The 20,501-nt window shown below is 35.7% G+C and overlaps 2 protein-coding genes across 2 annotated transcripts in view; one reads left to right on the top strand and one right to left on the bottom strand.

The window, feature by feature from the left end:
• LOC146136230 (uncharacterized) overlaps window positions 1-15,145 on the top strand; it is a 22,890-nt gene extending 7,745 nt beyond the window's left edge. The window contains exons 5-9 of the mRNA XM_083395367.1: window positions 79-146; window positions 2,862-2,984; window positions 5,408-5,549; window positions 6,015-6,752; window positions 14,561-15,145. Of these exons, the coding sequence (XP_083251493.1) occupies window positions 79-146; window positions 2,862-2,984; window positions 5,408-5,549; window positions 6,015-6,600 (919 nt within the window). The 3' untranslated portion in view covers window positions 6,601-6,752; window positions 14,561-15,145. The remainder of the gene's footprint in view (window positions 1-78; window positions 147-2,861; window positions 2,985-5,407; window positions 5,550-6,014; window positions 6,753-14,560) is intronic.
• On the bottom strand, window positions 12,532-20,501 carry LOC146136229 (uncharacterized). The gene is made up of 8 exons (XM_083396184.1): window positions 20,361-20,501; window positions 19,838-19,988; window positions 18,271-18,482; window positions 17,712-17,868; window positions 17,347-17,463; window positions 16,905-17,093; window positions 16,523-16,737; window positions 12,532-12,591 (listed from the first exon to the last, which is right to left on the bottom strand). The coding sequence occupies exons 1-8, from the start codon at window positions 20,499-20,501 to the stop codon at window positions 12,532-12,534; spliced, it is 1,242 nt and encodes a 413-aa protein (XP_083252310.1).

Below are 20,501 nucleotides of genomic sequence, written 5' to 3'. Positions count from 1 at the left end.
GCGTATATCCATCGATCTGTATCATTTTTATTTCATTATTTTCATCAAGCGCACACATTGAAAATTAATTCGTTGCAGCCAAGACGAACTTACGATCGAGAATTTGGCGCTTGTCAAGAAGGAACATCAAGGCAATATCCAGCGAAGTGAGCTATGTCTTGTACATTTTATTTAATTCGTATTTGGCGAAATATGTCCTCTATATTTGTTAGTTAAACAACATAGTGATAAAATGCACTTTAACACAAATAATAACTAGCATACACTAAAGTGCCCTTTGACTTAAAATACTAAAAAAACTTAATAATAGGTAGAGGTTGTACTTGACGTAGTAACAGTAGCAAAACCCATACAGAAGCGACATGGCCGACCATGTCGTATTTATACAACGACTTAACTTTAGATTTTGGATAAAAGAATCTGTATAGAGAAAGTGGTTTGTTCCTGTAAAATTTGTATAAAAATTGTGTTTAAACATGTTTATAATATAGATACAATACTTTTTTTATATAATATATTGTGTTTGGTGATTGCCACGCGAGTATTGCTTAAAATAGAATGAGTTTCGAAATTCCAAAGTAAAACTGTTATATTTTATGCCAAAAAATGAATTAATTGTTGCGATTTAGATATCCCCATTATGAAGTTAGCCGTAGGACACGATAGCGCGCCGAAAACTAATATCGCCTTTTCTCTTTGACCTATCGCATTAGCAGCTTGGGCTCTTTGTTGCTAAATTTGAAAGACAAAGCTGCTTGACAAGGCTTGTTCTGGTAAAGAGCCACAATTAATTATGTCAATGTACGTTCTATCATAATCAGGCAGCAATCAGGGGAACTAATTACTGATTACCTGACCCATGTGAAGAAACGACCACATCGTCGACATTTCAATCTTATTTCAGGAAATCAAACACTGCAACAAAAATAGAACGTTTAAAAAATACTGCGCGTACGCAATCTGCAATAAGAACCTTGACCCGAAAATAGTTTCTATGCAAGTGTGTACGCCAGCAAATACTGGGGTCATTAAAGGTGGTATAATTATCCGTTTTTAATTTAGATTAATAAACTCTTACCATGCTTGGGTTTACATTTAAGCGTTGCCAAAAAGTCTGTATTCCCATGTAAAACGTTTAAGATTTACTTGGACGGTGACCTTACTAGTTAAATTTGTGAACTGACTTCTATCTGTTTCAATGTAGGTAACATTTAATCCTTCTAATTATAATGCGCATCTTAGTAAGCAGATAGTTCTTACCGTCGTTACGATAAAAGCATGTCATGCTATACAGTGTATAACAGTGTATGTACACCGCAGAAGGTTACAAATTCGCAAAACACAGCTCTGATTTTTTTACTTTTTATACCTTTATATCTATGTGTTGATCATAAATGCGCACTTATGTATGTTGTATGTGCATCTCATAAACGTGAGGTTAAATGTATATTTTTTAATTATATTTGTGTTTAGATAGTCACGTGTATTTTGCATTCCGGTACCTTCAAATTAAAACACTCACAATTACCAATTTTATTACGTTATGGTTTATCAAGCCACATCTACCAGGCTCCGGGTGGGACTTGATCCTGAAAAAGACTTCTTAAGCCGGCAATTTACGTGTTTTCCCTTCACTTCGCCACTCAAACATTTAATTGTTAGTTTTAGCGAACGTTCTGACGCAACGCACATATCTCAGAAGAGAATGTCAATAAACCAGATTTAAGTTACAGCGAGCGTTCCCAAACAACGTAATGACATACAACGGCAACAGCGTCCATTTCTTTTCGTGCATTTTAACCTATAATCAGCTTAAGAGGGCTGCTCGACTTGTAAACATGCTCTCATGATTCAGACCAATTTAGGCTGCGTTGGCTGTCATGCGTGAGGGTGCCAGAAGGTGTAGCTTTGAAGTGACAATCCGACTTTTCGTGTTATAGAGGGGCGAAATAAGGCGAAAAGTAGATTTACACGCTAAACGTCCAGCGCCACTTACAGACACGACCTTATATGGGTCATTAATATCTACACATCATTCTTACTAGCGGTCTACCTCATCGATCAATTCTAATCGCTTAGCAATCTTATTTTAAATGAACCAGATTACAAATTTATTAAACTATTACCAGTGGTATAAACAAAAAAAAGTTGTAGGTTAAGCCATTGAAAAATAATTCTCAACAATTTCTTCATAAAATAACACTAAGTAATTTCCTAATTCAAATCACGTATTTAAAAACACAAATGTTAAACCAATTAAAATCGTTAAATGCATTTCAACATTGTTTTCAAAATGCATGCCGCGTATCTGTATGTGTTGTCTTTGTTGCGGCACCGTTCAAACTATAGGGCGCTCAAACGTCGATATCAAAACGGCCAATGCCAGACTGATGGCCCCCGATCGTCCCATACCTTCTCCCTACACAGTTGCATGCGTTATTTGGCCATTTAGACCTTATTCCGTTGAAGACTTCTTCGGGCAGGTTTATGTCTTATTCAAACAATTTAGATTTTGTTCTGTCGTAGATATTACTGCGTACTTTACTTTATTATGTCGTTGATTTTAATACTATGTTATTATAGATTTTTCTATTTAAAAAAAAATTCTAGGTTTTGTTGCTTTGTAGGTCTTATTGTGTGTTCCCGTTCGAAAATTAACCTTGTTTGTATGTGCGTGTGGCGTGCGAGTGGGCCTATTGTTAATATATATTTTTCTCTATGTTTGCTTAAAATTTAAAATGCTTACGAAAGCTTTGCCACTTCACCTCTTTATCGAAATAACGTTGATTTTGATAATTATACCGCAGTAGATCAACAATATAAGTTTGAATACCCCAAACCTTATGCCATCTTTGCAACAGGATCTCTTCAGTTGAATGGTACATCATGCCTTACCGAATCGGTCGAATCAGCTGTGATGTATAGCGAGCAAAATAATGTTAAAAGCGAACCGGAAAAGAAATCTATACAGCATTCAAATGGCGGTAAGGCAAAGGTCAAAACTGAAATGCTAAAAATGTTTAGGTTGATAAACTAATGATTGGTAGTCTTGTAACATTTTGTATTTTAGATATAGATTAACTAGTGGCTTAATAAATATTGTTTTAAATATGGAAATCCCGACATTTAAAAATTGTAATTCTCCTGTTGGGGTTTGTGATCCAAAGGGAATTATCTGGAGGGGTCGCCTTGTAGTGTTTATTAAAGAAAAAAAATTGACAACAACACAATATGAACTAAAAGTTTAGAAGTAGAAGAAGCAAATGCAACCGCCTGTTTACAATTTTTTATAGAAAAATCTAGAAAATAATTCGGAATTATTTTTGAAATGTAACATTTATATCATAAACAATAACCAAGATTTACTTCATAAACATTTTAGTAAAATCACTACAAGTATAGAAATTTTGATTTTATGCCTAGTAAACTAATATAATTTGCGATTAGCAAAAATTTAAAATTATGAAATTATTAAAATATTTATCTTGGATAATGAATCTTTTACCAACTTAGGTTATACAATCATTTTATTATAATGATCCAAAAATATATCATAAAAAACAGTGCTCTTCAACCTTTTTTGGTTTGGTGAACCCTTAAAGTTTTTGTGACAAACTCATGCACCCTGTTCACTTAAAAGGTAAACTGAGGTAAAAAGCCATCTGAAAAATCATTATGCTTAACAATATCATCATGTTAATTAAACCGAGAGGAGCTGTCGAAGTTTTAAACACTGTCGATGAGAGTTCGATTATGGCTGTAGGCTGCTTACGAGTACTATTGCATGTCATAAAACAGCATTCAGTGTTGAATGTTAATATTTTATTAAAAGTTTGTAATGCAGCCTTGTATACATTTTCGTACTGGTGCACCTCATGCATATTTTGATGCACCCTAGGGGTGCACCTTGCAAACCGGTTGAAGAGCACTGAACTAGAACAGCGTTTCTCAACCTCTGGGTTACGACCCAAAAATGGGTTGCCGTTTAATTTTTTTGAGTCGCCGACCGCTGTAGTTTTATATGGTTAGACCAAAAAGATTATTTCTAGACAATTTTATTTTTGATTTTGAAAAAATTGCGAAATCAATACAAAGACATGTCTCATATTCCTTAAATTTACGACTTCTAATATTATTGTCTTCATTGTGATTTGTTAACTTCAAGCTTACAATATAAGTTAAGTAAACAGAAATATGTCGGGCTGGGCTGTTATATTTAAGCTTAGTATTGGGGTCGCCGCGAAAAAAGGGTAAACACTGTCCTAGAATGTATTGTAGATAAATCATGGGTTCTTGGACTGGCAAAATATCATTCAAACAATAAAAAAAATTACTAAAACAAGAAAAACGTTCAAGCGACGCGCTAATTTTTGTGATTTTCAAGGTAAATTGGCAAACAATTATCTTCGAGAAATGTCCTTGTGCAATTTCCCCTGACAACACTGCACAGTGTGTAGTTATTCTACCATATTCTGGTCACTGGAAATGAAAAAAAACAAAATTATTATTATTTTTGAGAAGAATAAATTAGGTGATAGGGGTAAAATAATGTGTGTTCGTCACGACATAAAATAAGTTAAAAATACATATTGGTGTTAGCAAAATTATTGTTTTTATAATGGCCACTATACATAGAACCCGTTGATTTATAACACCATTATGCTTATTTTCAATCAACGATTCAAGCATGGCTTTAGTAAAAAAACGTTGTCTTATAAAAATGGGAGCTGTGGGCTGTGGTGATTTTTAAATCTCTCAAGGCCCGTTTTTTGACAAATAATAAACTCTCTGTAACCTCATTTACACACAGCTAAATTTTGTGGAACAACCAATTCGCCACTAATTTAGAGAAAATCGAGATAATATAAATATACACATATCTATTTATATATATGTATATACATATATATTAATCTTTTTTAAGATCACATTTCTTTTTAGATTAAGATTTATAAAAGTAAATTAATTCATTATGTTTGTAATTGAAATTGCCGACCGAAAGTAAATTTTCCATTGGTACTTCATAAACGCACAATGTGTTTCCTTCATTGTGATCAAAGATTCGTTATGCGAAGAATGGAGGCTTAAGGCGTAACTTTAGCTTGTTATGCAATGTGATTCTAAATGACTCTGGTTTCTTTATCATACACCAAAATTTGGGGTAAGTTTTCAAAAACTGAAAAAAGGGTTGCGAGAACTACAAGGTGGGGAACCACTGGTTTAACAGCATGAACTGCTTCATTTGTAACGTACTTTCGGAGGAAGGAAACTGATAATATATAAATCCTTATCAGTAAAACAAATAGAATGGCAATATTGCCCTAAATCCTAATTTTTAGCTTAAAAATACCACAATTGACCTGTGAAGCGAGTTAGTCGGCCAAGCTGTGTATTTGTTTCTTCTCAGACACCCAAGATGAAAAGTACGAGAATGTCGCGTCGCCAACAAAAGAAATACTGGCTTGTCGCCTCTGTCAGTTTCGGGCTATCAGCAACAACGATTTGCAAACGCATTTGCTCATCACACATAAACATGACGGATTTTACAAGTAACAACCGACTGTTTTAAGAAATATGTTTACCCTTAAATGGCTTTTAATTATGTTTTAGTTTTTTGTAATATGTAATACTTTTAATAGCTTATTGTGGTGATTTCTTCCAAAACAGTTTAACAAATCACTTTTCTAAAAACCAATCCTTTTGCTTCATACGCAGCACCTATTAGTTTTCGCCTCAGCCTAAAATTATATTCACCTTTTATTATAAGCGATTGGTCGTTAGGCTAACTACTTATGTAGTTTAAAATTAACCTCACGTTTTCAAAAATTTGGGAAATAGCCTATGTAGACAGCAGCACTTTTTATTTTATTCAGTGTTATTTTCCTTGGATCGTTTTAAATTTCCAAAGCTTAGCTAATTTTCCTCGGAATGTAAACATTTCAGTTCAAAGGCAATAAAATATAATAAACAACTTTTAAATCAATTTCACTTCGGTAAATTGTATAAATTTTTAGGTGCGATGTATGCAACTACCTAGGTAAAAACTTGAGCAAATTGGTAGAGCATATCCGAATCCACACCGGTGAGCGACCATTTAAGTGCGATCAATGCAACTACGCGGCCAAACGAAAAGATAACCTGGCACAGCATAAAGCAGTGCGGCACGACAAGAGAAAGGACAAGTCCGGGTCGCTCTACATCTCAGTAGATCCTAATAATGGCCAGCGTAAGGATGAAAGCGACGAGGGATTTAGGTCGACCAAACGTATAAAAAAAGATCTTTCTTCAAAAAAATCACCTTTAATTCAATCCTGTTTTGATTTCGAAAAATCGAGTCATATCAAAAGCACTGCAGGTAATAATATAAAGAACAATGTTGAACAAGGTGGAGTGTCTTATGCACCATTATTTCACAAGTATTCTACAGCTGCCGCCGTGCCTGCCCTACCACATTATATGTACCCATTTTGTTTTCCTTCTCCTCTTATGCATGCAGCCGACTTGGGAGGACAAGTAAATGGGTCCCATTCGCCCAGCGCCCAGTTATCCAATCCAGGTAGTTACTCACTCAAGGTACGAGCTGCACTCATCACCCCGTAAAATTCTTCAAGTCGTCCTATTGGTTGCTCTACACTCTACAGAAACAATCTTGAATTTTGGTTTGCCTTTACTTTCGCTCGCCTGAACTATTCGCTTGTGAGTGACATCAACTAGCTACATCCAATAGACAAGAAAGAACCATGAATACTCTGGTGAGTGTTAAAGCTTTATAATAAAGGCATATTTACTGGCTAAGTTGACAATAGGTTATTACACAACCCTCGAATAAATACGCATCAAAGTGTTTGGAAAGCAGTTTCTACGACAGACAACCAAATAGCATAAAAAGGTATGGCAAATATTCCCTTCGCATAACTTTGGCATAGTATAATCCAACAAACCTCTAGGCCTTTAATTTATAGTTTTTGAGTGACACTTACACTTCAATCAACTAGAATGTGCACACGTGATACTTCCACGAACACAGGGATAATTGCCACCATTTATTTTACGCGGCGAGGTTTCGAAAAGCACAAGTCTCGAACACGGTTTAACTGCTATTTAAGCCGTAACGTACAAAGGGTTTGGCGATGCAAAAGCACTTCAAGAATTTAACTCCCGCGAAGGTCTGTGGCGACAAGTAATTTGTGCCGCTAAACACAATTTAACCGAATTATTCACTGTTATACTTCAAATACCAATCGTTATAATATGTTCCAATACCATTAACAAAAACATGTACGTTTTGACCATTGACTGTGGAACATTGCAATCAGTGCTTTACGTATTTGTTTTGAAGATGGTAATTTTACCGCACTACAGTCTTTCAGACCCATAGGGCCAAATATCTCGTTTGTTTTTCGGTTTGTTCCTCAACGCTTAACAACAACTGAGTGTCTTTTTTCAGGAAAACGTCGCAAAATTACATCATGACGTGTCGTCATAAAACAATTACTTTAACAAACACTTGTTTTTTTAGCAAACTTGTGCACAATTGTAGCTGAATACAGGTGCGGGCATGTCCTGATGTTTTACCCTAGATCTGTCGCTTGTCATAAGATCGCGCATTGACGACTAAAATTGTTTTTTTTTAGTTTAAGCAAACACAAACATACACCGTTTACGAATCGCATAAACTATATGACCTAGTTCTCATTAAAACGCACTGTTAGTCGCCCATGCAAAGAATGTCGTTGGTAAAACATAAAAAGTGATTTATAAGTCTAGGGCAGTGCATTGATTTTCGAAGCATTGCGATTTTTTGGTAAATTGTCTGTCGTTTACCCTTGAAACCGCCATTTCCCATAATTGGGCCCCAGCGGATGTGACGCATATGATCAATTCAGGGCACAAGCCTGTGAACAGGAAGATAGAACAACCCTCGGCTTATTCTACGTTCAGCTTGCGCCTTTCGTAACGGTCGTCCAACTCAGGCTGGGAATATATTTTTATTACGAATTTTTTTAAATGATTAAATAGCGCCATGGGAATCTAGACTTTTATACTGAAAGGTATTCCACATTAATCTGGCTAAATGCAATTCGTTGGCAACTTCCGCGAATCTTTTATAACTGATAGGTGTAGTTTTACGCACAAACAATCTCTTGACAATTACATTTTCGAATGTGTCTGATCTCGTTGTCAGTCGTGCCTAAAAAGGGGATCCATGCATGCAAGTAGCATTTTTCAATATTTAGTAAGGTATGCTTTTGCGATAGTTTACTTATGTAGGCACAGCTAAAAGTACTTTATTAATATAAATTAAAATATACGAACCTTTAACATATACCCCACTCTCGGTCCACTTTCAACCCGGATACCCCTTATCAATTGACTGTTTCTCTCTGAAACAAAATGGAAGGACGCTGGACATTGTACGGAATACCAGTTACTTATATCATTAAAATGTAAATCTAATCATAAGCTTTACTATACAAATCATCACCAACGTAAAACGCTTACATTTGATATGGCAAAAATATGGTCAACGAACAATGTATATCACCGGTCGGATGTACAATATGACAATACAATCCGTGAAATTATTCTCCGTCCATACTTAGAGAGACCACCTGTAAGGGTCAACATATATGGTGACCTTGTTTTCGCCCGGAGCCGTTATACTCTTTTCTGTTGTCATGATATGTTTGACTTTTGGCAATAGCATCGGCGATCGAACGGTCCCGCCCGCAAACAACACATCATCAGAATAAACAGTAGACGACCCTTTGTTGCGTCACAGGCTTTCAATGGCCCTGTGCGAGAGGATTAATTTCTCGATGAGAAGGCCGAAATACTGACATGCGACGAGCAAGAGTCGCCAACCCTAAGCACACATGGCACGGGTTTGTTTTAGTGCACTCCGTGTGACCGCAAATAAACCAACGCCCTTTCGCAAGATCCTAAAATGGACACTCTTGTTACGTTTTCCTGTCCAGGATGCTGAAGTCGAAAACCATGTCCAGTATCTTTATGCAATTTTACCTGTTCTGGTCTTCCCATACACTATGCTACCTTAGGTAATCAACAATCGTTGACATTTTTCTTTGGAAAGTTTGCCTTTTGCGACGCTTGTCGAAAGCCGATAAGATTGAACATATCGACACTTTCTTTGTTGGACTGACAACGTGTTTCTCTTAACAAAATCACGGGGCTGTTGAAAGCCCAAGCGCCTTGAACGTCTATTTTCGTAAACTAGATTGTTTATTGTGATGTCTTTGAATGGAAACAACAACTTTCTATTTAATAAAAAAATTTGCCGTTGAACGCCTTTAAAGCGGTGGGAGTTCACTTTTTGAAATTACAGTATTTTCGACAGTTTACCACCATATCTTGGTAAAATATTTGTAGCATGTTGATTGCTTCCGATCTTTCAACAAAAAATGAATAAACCTAATAAAGCAGAAATTATTTATCGATAGGTAAATCAGAAAAATCCCAGCTTTCAGGACGTTTCGGTGAGAGCTCAATCATCATACCGTTTAAGATCAGTTTTTTATTATTTTATGTCTTGAGATTTTGTTTTTTAGGATTTTATTATTTTAAGTCGTAGGTGAAGTTCTCCAAAACTTTAAATATGGAATTTGACGAAAGAACAAATAATTTTTTTCAACAGAAAGATTTTCCAAATATGTGAAACCTTATAATTGATCGATTGGCACTATATTGCAGTTGTCACCATGGACCACATTTAAAGCGCTATCGCATTTATCTATTTATCCAAAATGGCAGTTTTGCACCACTGTTTGACGTTGGCCCCTTGTAAACAAGGCCATATCGACCCTACTTTGTTACTTGCACAACTAATAACTTATAGCTCAAGTTCAAGGTCTGTAGACTGGATGAAAGCGAGAAAACTTCACGAAAAAATTTTCCCATTCTTAAATTCATATAGGGATAACATTATTGGTTGTAGTAATTTTTAGTACATATGGCCAGTTAATTACAATTATCTCCTAAAATTAGAAGCAAAATAAGATAGATATTGCACTCGATATCGGAAAGCAACTTGATAACAATGGACTTTGTTTGCGTGTTTACACGAGATTAAACTGATTCGAAGTAGCTGTTGGTTTATGCGCCCGGGTGGTTATGGCATTACCCAAACAAGTGGCAGGGCTTAACCGCGACTCGGCGTGTTTATTAATCCGCATTTATCTTTGCGATCACGTTGAAACGTCGGGACTTTCCATTTAGTGGCCAACCCGCAATGAAGTTAAAGCAACGGCGGATTTAATGCACTTTTTAGTAGGCACATAAACTCCCTTCCAGTCAGTGCACCGAAATCTATAATTGTAAAAAGGTTGGGTATTTAACTGTCGATCCACAAGACAGTATCTCTGACTCGTGTCGTGTTGCTGTGTTCCGTAACAAATTAGTCGAAGTACCTCAATTGTTTAAACGTTTGTTTACTTAAGCTTTTCTTATTTCAAACATTTCAAAGTTCTAATTGTTTTAGGGCAATTTGATTATTTTGCGTCCAACACATTGGTGCTACACAAAACATATCTATAACTCGAAAAAATAACATTGTTAAAATGTAATATATTGTTATATTTTGGTAACATAATAAAACGTATAGTCTCACTTAAGGACCTACTTTGTTTACCGTTTACAAGCGACCGCTTTGACATCAAACAGTGAATTCGAGGTTGTTTCATGTTTGCCTAACTTGTTTTTTTATCAGCGTTGTAAAAGCCCAATAGGGCCAACAAAAAGCAGACGTGGAAATGCCAACGAGTGACCGAATTTAAGGTTTCACAGCTTTGGTAAACTTGCATAATACTAAATTTCGTAGATTACTCCAATTAAACAAAATAAAAAAATAAAAAATAAAAATTATATTTGTTAATACTAAAAAAAATAAAAAAGGAATAGATTGTGCGCGTCATACAATTTTACTCAAAGTTAAACAGGTATGTCTTTTAGTCAAAAATTGCGTTTATATATATGTAAATAAATCAGCGTACGTGCCACCCTCCATGCACCCGGTAACCCATTCGCTGTTTTTCCATTGAGAGCAAAAGCAATCATATTTGTAATATGAAAAGGCCAACTTGCCGATGTCGCCGAATTACAGACGTTAAATATTTGTGTTTGCAAATGCGGTTAAGGGAGGGGATCTAGGGCACTGCGACGCCCCCAATCAAACAATTTGTGCAACAAAGGCAAACATCGCTGTACAGTAAGCTGAACTAAAATCTCTACCGTTGGTTAGAATTTGACATTTAAAGCAATACCTGATTTTTTTTTATAAACTTTGTCAATTTTTATAGGAAAAGCGTTTGTGGGACACTTTAGCAACTTATATTACAAATTTTGAATGGGAAATCCGTTACCCAGTGACAATTGCAACTTTTAGAAAAGTACAAATGTCCACAGAATTTTTCCTACATTATCTTAAAGCTGTTCGGCCAGTCGTGTAATGTCAGCCTTGTTGCCAATTGTTTCCGCTTTGCTTATGTCGCTTACGGGTGGCAACACTCGTCAACAAACTCGGCAACCTTGACCTTTCCCCCAACTTCCCCAAGTCGTTTCAATTGCATGTGATTCAATCTCGAATAAACTTATGCAAAAACGATAAAACTGTGGCGTTTGTTATTTGGGCAATTTGCTCCAAAAAACATATATGTTGAATATGTCGATGATTGACTGTTCATTGGGTAAAAATGTTTTTAAACTTTACATAATACCGTAACGAAGGATGAAGTATTAGAGATTTGACTACGTAACGCAAACCGAATGGATATAACGCTTATACAAAATGTTTGAACAACTATATTTTTATGCGCAATTTTAACGACACTATTTTGTTGAACGTCGTATTCAACCGTTGGAAATGATTTCGTGATGAAATTTCACTCTTAAAGTTGATTTGTTTTATTGCTTATGAAAAGACAAAATGTCCGAAAATCATTAATGTTGTTTGTTAACTTTAAGGCAGTTTCATATTGTATTACGATTTAGGCAGTGTCATTCCTTTTACATTTGGCAACTCGTTTTTACTTTGGCCTATTTTAAGCATAAACTGGGGAACGTTTAATGCTGATTAATGCCACTAACAATTATTAATATTGTGAACGCAAAGTTCGTATCCATATTTGCTACATAATTTTTGGTTGTAATTACTAAATTAATCCGACGGTTAAGTGTTTTTATATATACTGGATAGCCCAATGTTTTTGCAAGACTATTGTATACATTATTAAAAAGGGTTTAAAAGCTACAATGTTCATATAAAAAAAACATTAATTAAATGTAATAAATTATTTTTATTTTACGTATTCGAATTGTAGCGCCACATCAACGAAAGTTATTTTTTATACAGTGAAAGATCTTTAAAATTTCTCCTTGAATTTTCTGCGGTTTAGCAACGCGTGAGGGCTGATTTCCATTCCAGCCGCTGATAAGTTTCTTACGAGTTCCGCGAAATTGCTGCGACCTCCCTGAATTTATTGTTACAAGGGAACTTTGCAGCGCGGTTTAAGGGGTTCAGCCGTGCTGAATTTTCTCTGATACGGCATTGTCCAAGCTTGCCTCTAAGTCTGGACTCTAAAGTAAAGAAGCAATGATAAAAAAACATATATGAAAACATTTTCTTACACAAACTAGATATGACACAGAAACTTGATAATTTTTTCAGGCTTACCCGATTTTGAAAATATTTGCAGTATACTTGCTTAACCGCCATTGTAAAACATTCACTCTATGTCCTCAAATGCTAATGTATTCCTAAGCCCCGGTTTGTGCGCAGTTATTCAAAAATTCGGCGCTTAACTTAAATTGTTTTTATGTAATATATTCAACGCAAATTTTAAAAGATCTTTAACTAAAAGTATACCGATAGGCAATTCAAACCGATAGTGTTCTTAAACTTTAGCAACATTACTTTCGGCGTTTTATTTGAAAATTGCACAACATTTTTACTTAAAAATATAATGTTTGAATCCATTGTTTATCAATCAGGTTTATGCTGTCTATCAGGAGTAGTCCGTTGACTTTATGCTGTCTATCAGGAGTAGTCCGTTAAATGCCCGATGATATGTGTGTCCAAAGCGAACAGAAAAACAAAATCAAAAAGGGTTGGCCAAAACTCGGAACGTTAAGCGTTCATCGTGGTTGTGTTGATATTTTTGTCAGCGTCTTCGTGGCGAACCTAAGGAGCAGGAGCGAGACCTTTACTGTCAATGTCTTGTCTGGTTTTGTGAGCTTTTCGTCAGCTCGGAGCGCGTCGTACCAGGGCACCTCTTATTTGGCCCATAACACGCGTCGACTGGGGATTAAAACGGCGTGCTGCCATCGCAAACTCACTGAGCAGCGCATCGCTACATCACCAAAGCTAAGAAGCGAGCGATTATTCCGTGCTGGTGTGCAGATATGGTTTGTTCCTGTTATTAGGGTGTAGCACAAACCACAACGTCATATCGTCTATAATGCGGTCTTGCATGGCGCCTTGATCTGGTTTGTTTATTTTGCAATTATCGCAACGTGATAGTGAAATATCAGATTGTCTTCAAAATGTGGTACAAAATAAAATATTTGTGAGTGTTGTGGTACGCGTTTTACGTCATTCCAGTTCTTGGCAAGACTTTCAGACAATGTTTGTGTTGCTTGTGGGTATACTGTACATAATCGGTCAATATCACAATTAAAGTTATTTTTACAAAAATGTGGTTAGGCTTCTTGCGCTCAATGCATTGTCGCATATCATCGCTGCTTGGCACCTTATCACTTCGTGGCGTACATACTACCATTTATGACGTAACAACAAGCTTATCTTAATTTCCGCCAATGAACAGCGGGTGCTTGCGAGTAGTGACTTCGGATGCACCGGAAACTAACATGTTCGTGGACCAAGTGTATGCGTTATTGCTACGTCACAACGCAGGTTGTTTAAATGTCAAATTGTTGCCGACGCGGAAACGATAATGGACAAGTTCAAAGTTGCTGACGGCATTGCAAAAACTATACTTTTTATTCAATTCGCTTTTCACTCCTAAGGACAAATGGTCACATTTTGAATTTGACATATATTAAAAAAAACGCAGGTTACCAAGGCTTCAAAATACAACTTTTCTATTCTTTTTTATTTTACGACCTTATTCTTTGATTTTTTACATTGCTTTAATTTCGCTTTAATAACTATGAACATTGGTGATTAGGTGCAGCCAATACGTAATTAATTTTGTGTGTAGTTATGACTATGGATTTTGCGTTTTTTGGTATAAGTATATTTGTTGGTATAGCAAACTGAACTCACTTTTTGGTGCTACCCTTGCAGTCTTTAGCTAAAAAATCTGGTTTTAGACTGCTTTGAAAAAAAAATAGTTAGCACCAAACCAAATAGAGGGAAAATAGAAAGCACTAAATCAATAGAACTTGTTTGTTCACCATTTACTTTTTCATATAATTAATATTTTGTAGGTTAACCCTTACTTTTACGTTTTTGTTTGTGAGAAGTGCATGCTATTATACTTATTTTCTGATGTTTCATTTTGTAACACCAGGTTTTGTTTTACAGGTGTTGCCGCTCTTTCATCGTTACGTACCCACGATGCGGATTGGTTATGAAATATGTTGTCCGTTAGATGTCGCTCAGGGCCTCAGCGATTCAATCCATTCTCCGCGTGCTTGTCACATTTCCAGCCTGTAAAATGTGCCTTACTTATGCCTTTAGTGATTTGTTTCATGCTGGACCCTATCGTCAGTGTTAATAATATTATTATTATACTAATCAATACTATTAATATTATTGTCGATTTGTTTGTTTGATAGAAATACTTTACTTTACTTTACTTATGTATACTGTGTACGGTTTTACTCTTTCTGCACTGCAATGTCTTCGTTTAGTTTTAGAACATCAAAGTAAACCAAGTATTGTTTTTATAATTACCGTGAAACTATTGTTTTCTGTTTTTTTCGTGCAAATAATTTATTCATTTTAGTTAGAAGTGCATAAACCTCGTTTTCTTGTTTTATTTGCTTATCTCCAAGAATGTAGTCTAGTTTCGGTTACTACTTGCACGATGAGTTTTCTCGTAAAATGGAAAAAAAACTTTCATCTGCTTTGTTTCTATGCATTAACCGATTTCGCTTGGCTAACTATATGGTGTAACAGTAACACGTTTAATAAAATAACGCAATATAGAATGTTGTGCAAAGTTACATTATATTGCTATATTAACTGAACAACAGTAAAATAAGAGCAAAATCTTTCCAAAGACACATCAAATTTTATTGTGAAAGTATGTTTATGTGCCTATAAGCGTATCAAAACCAAAGTAAAATACAGGATCAGGTTTTGTTGAAATAAATACATATTTCGCCTAAAATGACATATTTTGTTCCTGTAATTACAGTAAAATACATATACAGCAAAAGTAATGAAAACAATTATTTGCTACGTATGTATTTTTATATCGTTTTGGGTGAAATATATATATTATCTTTAACAAAAGTCTGATCCCTAATTTTCTTTTGTGTTTTTAAACTTTGAATTTTCTTGTTTATATATGCGTCAGCGAAGCACTGATCGACAAGCGGAAACCTTCTGTTAACTTTCGGATATCATAAAAAGCACATTTATATAGTATTTAAGCGCATGGGTAACGTGGTTGACTGTCACGGAGTTCTAGGAATCATTTAAAAAAAATTGATATAACTTTCCTTGTTTTCTGAAAAAAATATTCGTCGAACGTTGACGTATTCGCAATACGACAGAAATATGAAAGACCCGTAAGGAAATAATGACAACTGACTCCTCGACTTTCTTAAAATGTGCTGTCAAGTTTGCTCCAATAGAATATTAGAAAGTTTCGTGTTCTGGCGAGTTTGTGTTTATTTTGCAAGGATTGACATCTGATGAAGCCAATAAATAACAACTACCACAGTCACATATTTCTTAGTCTGGCGATGTTAATAATAAAATAGGAAGAAGTGCTTTGCAAGTTTTAAATTTTAAAATCCCGCAAACGGTTTAAATTGTTGGGTTGAATCTTACACAAGTTGTGCGAAACTTTACTGACACCTGTATGTTTCGTTAAGTATTGGAAAACCATTTTCAAAATAGTTTATTCTAGTATTTGCACTACTTATGATTCAAAATCAATGTAAGATTACCAGATTGCTTTCGTTTTACCTACTTTATCAAGGCAGATGTTGTAGGATTTAAATCCGTGGTTCCAGCTTTCTGGGAAAAACATTTTTAAATCAAAAAATGAATCAATTAAAAATATGCGCAATTCAGCAAAATACCTAGATACTCGAGTAAAAGTTAGTTAAGGATTGCTTGAATACTACGTTTTGCAGATAAAACATATTAGTCCTGTAGTAACTTGTTTGAAAGGACTAAGTTATTTGCCTGCGGGTCTACAAACATGCCGTTATTGGCACCCATACCTTTGGGTAATTTTGGGGTTTGAAATGACTTAGGAAAGGCGCCTGAGGTCGTATTTTGATTGGAATGTGCCCCTATGGAATGTACCCCAAAGCAAGTGCTTGTGACAGGAGTTGAAGGGTTAGGAGTCATTAAAACGGCAGCTGCTGCTACAGTAGAACAACCAGAAGTGTTTCTTGTCAAAACCGACAAGACATCGGCGAAAGGTGTGCTGTTTAGCGGGCTTCCACCCTTGCTGTTGCCGCCAGAAAGCAGCCAAGACATTGATGACGCTGCCGGAGGATTTTGCGAACGAACATGACCTGTAAATAACAATTACCTATTTGTTAAACTAACAATGATTATTATCTTACGCAGTTTGTATAAAGCTTCAATTAACGATATTTGATTAATTTTATTTACGCATTGCGTTCAATGTTGCAATTAAATTCAAGTATTAACAAAGACATTACACGACTAAAGTATTAACTGTGTAGGCTGTGTGGTGCTGAATTATATTGGACCGGATAGCCGTGCAGCTGGTTGCTCGAGGCTTGTTTTCCACGAAGATTAGATGACATCAAGCCATCAACAGTTGCAGATTGATGAATTTGTCCTATACCACCATCAAGACTTGTAGGCTGCCTTATGTGTCCAGGCAATGCTAGGTTTTTGCCTCCTTAAAGAAATATCGCATTATTTTTTACCAAGGTTTGGCCTGCCGGAAAAGGACGTATTTGCGTAAGCCCTTTGTAGGGTAGATCCAAAACTTTTTAGTGTACAGCACGCTAGCACGTATGGCGGATGTGCTTCTAAAGGTTTTAATTCAAACATAAAAAATGATTTGTGTGCCTATAACTCGAAAAGGTTATCGCAAAAAAAAGACAAAATACGATGTTTCCTTATTGTTGATATGACACAATTCAACTAACCAGCGTTGATGTTCACCAGCTCTCCTGCGCCACCACTCAGTGAGTTCTTTCTGTCATCCCGGTCACCAGAAATTGTATCGATGGCAGCAACGTTACTAAGATTTGGCGGATTGGATCCTTAAAGGCACGATAGTAATTTAGTGTAAAACGTAAAATATTTAATTTTTACATATACTTGGAAACATTTTACACCAAAAAAACGGTCGCCTATTGTTTATGCATCTTAATTAAATCACTTTCCATAACAGTCAAAGCACCTATTGACCAAATTTACCAGATATCCAATTTAACACAAACACCCGTATTTCTGTTTAGGGTTCATTATTCGAAAAATACTTTTGAATTTTTTTTCGATGGTTACGTACCAATGGGGCTTGAGCTATTGATAGAATCCCCGCTGTTCATTCCAGTCATTGCATTGGGACTGCCTGGGGGACTAGGCGATCGCTGCATGCTAGCAGATGGCTGTTGCTTTGCGCGTTCCATTTTTCTCCATTTAGCCCGACGGTTTTGGAACCAAACCTGTACGAAGCACGATTACCTAATCACCAATAAGGTAAGAAATGCCAATCAACCACTAAATTTACTTTTTCATATAGGTTCATTTGGCTCACAACCCACTTAAAATACTGTTTTAAACAGACGATCTTAAGACTGTTTATAAAAACAGATATAAAACATTAAAGCATGTCTTAAAATCATCTGATACGAAAGCAAAAATCTTTTTTTTTTACATTTTATTGTCTGCGAAAGATTCCTCACTCCCGAAAGTGTTTCGGAAGTTTTAAACAAAGTTTAAACAAAGTTTAAAACTTACGTTTATGAGTTAAAATGTTGGAATTTAGGAAACAAAGTTTGTCTCAAGCTGAGTGGTTTTAAAATTACTCATCTTGTAAAACACTTGTAAGAAAAATCATTTAATACCTGAACCCTTGCTTCAGTGAGATCTATTTTTAATGCTAGTTCCTCGCGTGTGTAAATGTCCGGGTAGTGAGTCTCTGCGAAAACCTTTTCAAGTTCTTTGAGCTGGGAACTTGTGAACGTTGTACGAATCCTTCGTTGCTTTCTACGCTCATGCAAACCACCATAACCAGGATGGTGTTGATGACTTGTTTCAGCGAAAAACTTACATGGCACTGTTTTACGAAATAGAAAATAAGAACGCAATGGCTGTAAATTCTAATTTTAGTTTCTTACAATATAGCCTATACATAGTATGTACAACTTAAAATTAAATTATACAAAATTTTCTGTTTAAAATATATGTTTTTATTAAGAAGGTGCTGCAACACGGAATTTTAATAAAATACATGTTTTGTTAAATTAAAAGCCATGCCTTGACGTATAGCCACACATGTTTCTGGCCAAATTTATTACAAAGAAAATTTGTACGTTATTCGCTTTATGCTTCTTCAAGTAACGAATGCGATTAAGGGCATTTTTGCCACCCTGGTTGAGAATTATAGTCAATCCCCAAATGTACATCCGCGAAGACCCATTTATCTCAATTACACTAAACCCTTTTGACTAGAAAAGAAAACGTGTACGATCGCCATCTGACGGTAACTGGGGAATTCCCGTCGAGACAGTTGAGATTTTTTATCGTGAGAAGAAATGAATATTATTTGTATAAAGCGATCCACTCTTTGCGACCAGCGGGTGCAATTACTTTACCAGCTATATGGTTTCGGTCACTTAGTAAATTGTTCAAATATTAAGACATAGGCTACACACTGCAAAATTAGGATCGACAAAATGGATGCGGCAAACGACAATATCATTGTTGCTCTCGGCTTGGAACATCAAGCTAAATTCTTGTAAAATTTATAGGCTAATAAGATTTTACAAGTTAAATTGGATATAGGCTACATCTGTTGAAAAGTTAAGTCAATAACACTTAAAGTATTTTTCAATAACAATGAATATCAAATATACCACGTTGTTAAGACGTTGTTAAGACGTCGCACTTCCAGTATTTTTTTACGGTGTTTATCTAATCATTTTTTTTTTCGGGAGTTCTGTTTGTATTTTAAAACTGTCATGTTGTACTAATATATTAGACTATTGATCTGCAAGAGAAAAACAAATAAAACCAATATTGCGTGATGTTATTGCTTTGCAGTTGTAAAAGATTACAATTGTTATCTCCTACACATCAGTAACAATGCAAATGGGAGTCTATATCACAAAATACCTACAATTAAGCTTTTTAAAGTTTACACATTGTGAATCAATTAACAAAGAGTAAAATTGCTTACATTGTAGTTTTTGTACTTTACTGATAAACGTTAGACCAGGGGTTCTTAAACTTTTTTTTACCTCGGACCCCTAAAATTTTTTTTCAGCTTTGCATGGACCCCGGTAGGCAAGAAATGCTCCAAAATGATGTCCCCCAAGGGGTCCATGGACCCCAGTTTAAGAACCCCTGCGTTAGACTGAGCGGGGTTTTAAATTACGCCGCAATCGCCGTTCAAGGCAAGAGGACCTGTACCTGAAGAATATGGCGACGATTCTCTAAGCCCGTTGAGGCCATAGGCTGGCGTTGCACTCATTGAAGGCTGGCATGTCGAAACTCCGAAATGAGCATTTCTTATAGGGACGGCAGCACCGTACGCCGCCGAAAAATTGCTTTGTGTTGCTTGCTGATAAAATAACATAATATTATTCGTTTGTAATTGCAAACCAATATGTTAAAACATATTTTTACAACAAAACTTAAATCTAAAATGTTATAATTTATCGTGTTTTTTTATTTAGACTAAACGACTTAATTAGGGGTATATTTGTTAGCAGGGGCATATTTTTGAGTTTAATGTATATAAAATGCGGTACATTAATTTAGCTATTTGTTGGTTAATTGACTCTACTCATGTTTTGTTAAGTCATATATCGAACAATATCAAGCCTAATATAAATAAGTATAGGGTGTGTTTTCGATTACTTCACAAAATAATGTATTCTTAGATTGCAAGACAAAAAATTATTGAGACAAATAAAAAAGTTTCGTAGAATACCTGCGCATGGGCACACGAGTTAAAGTCGGTGCTGTATGGGTTGGTCTGGTAAGGCTGCACTTCACCTCCAGCAGCAGCAACGGCCATGCACGCAGTCGTGTCATAGCTAGGACCCACGCCCAAATACGAGGAGTAATCCAT

The sequence above is a fragment of the Ascidiella aspersa genome, chromosome 8, assembly GCF_963924565.1.
Source record: "Ascidiella aspersa chromosome 8, kaAscAspe10.2, whole genome shotgun sequence".
NCBI classification, from domain to species: Eukaryota; Metazoa; Chordata; class Ascidiacea; order Phlebobranchia; family Ascidiidae; genus Ascidiella; species Ascidiella aspersa.
Note: the sequence above shows the minus strand (reverse complement) of the source record. Positions and strands in the feature narration are given on the sequence as shown.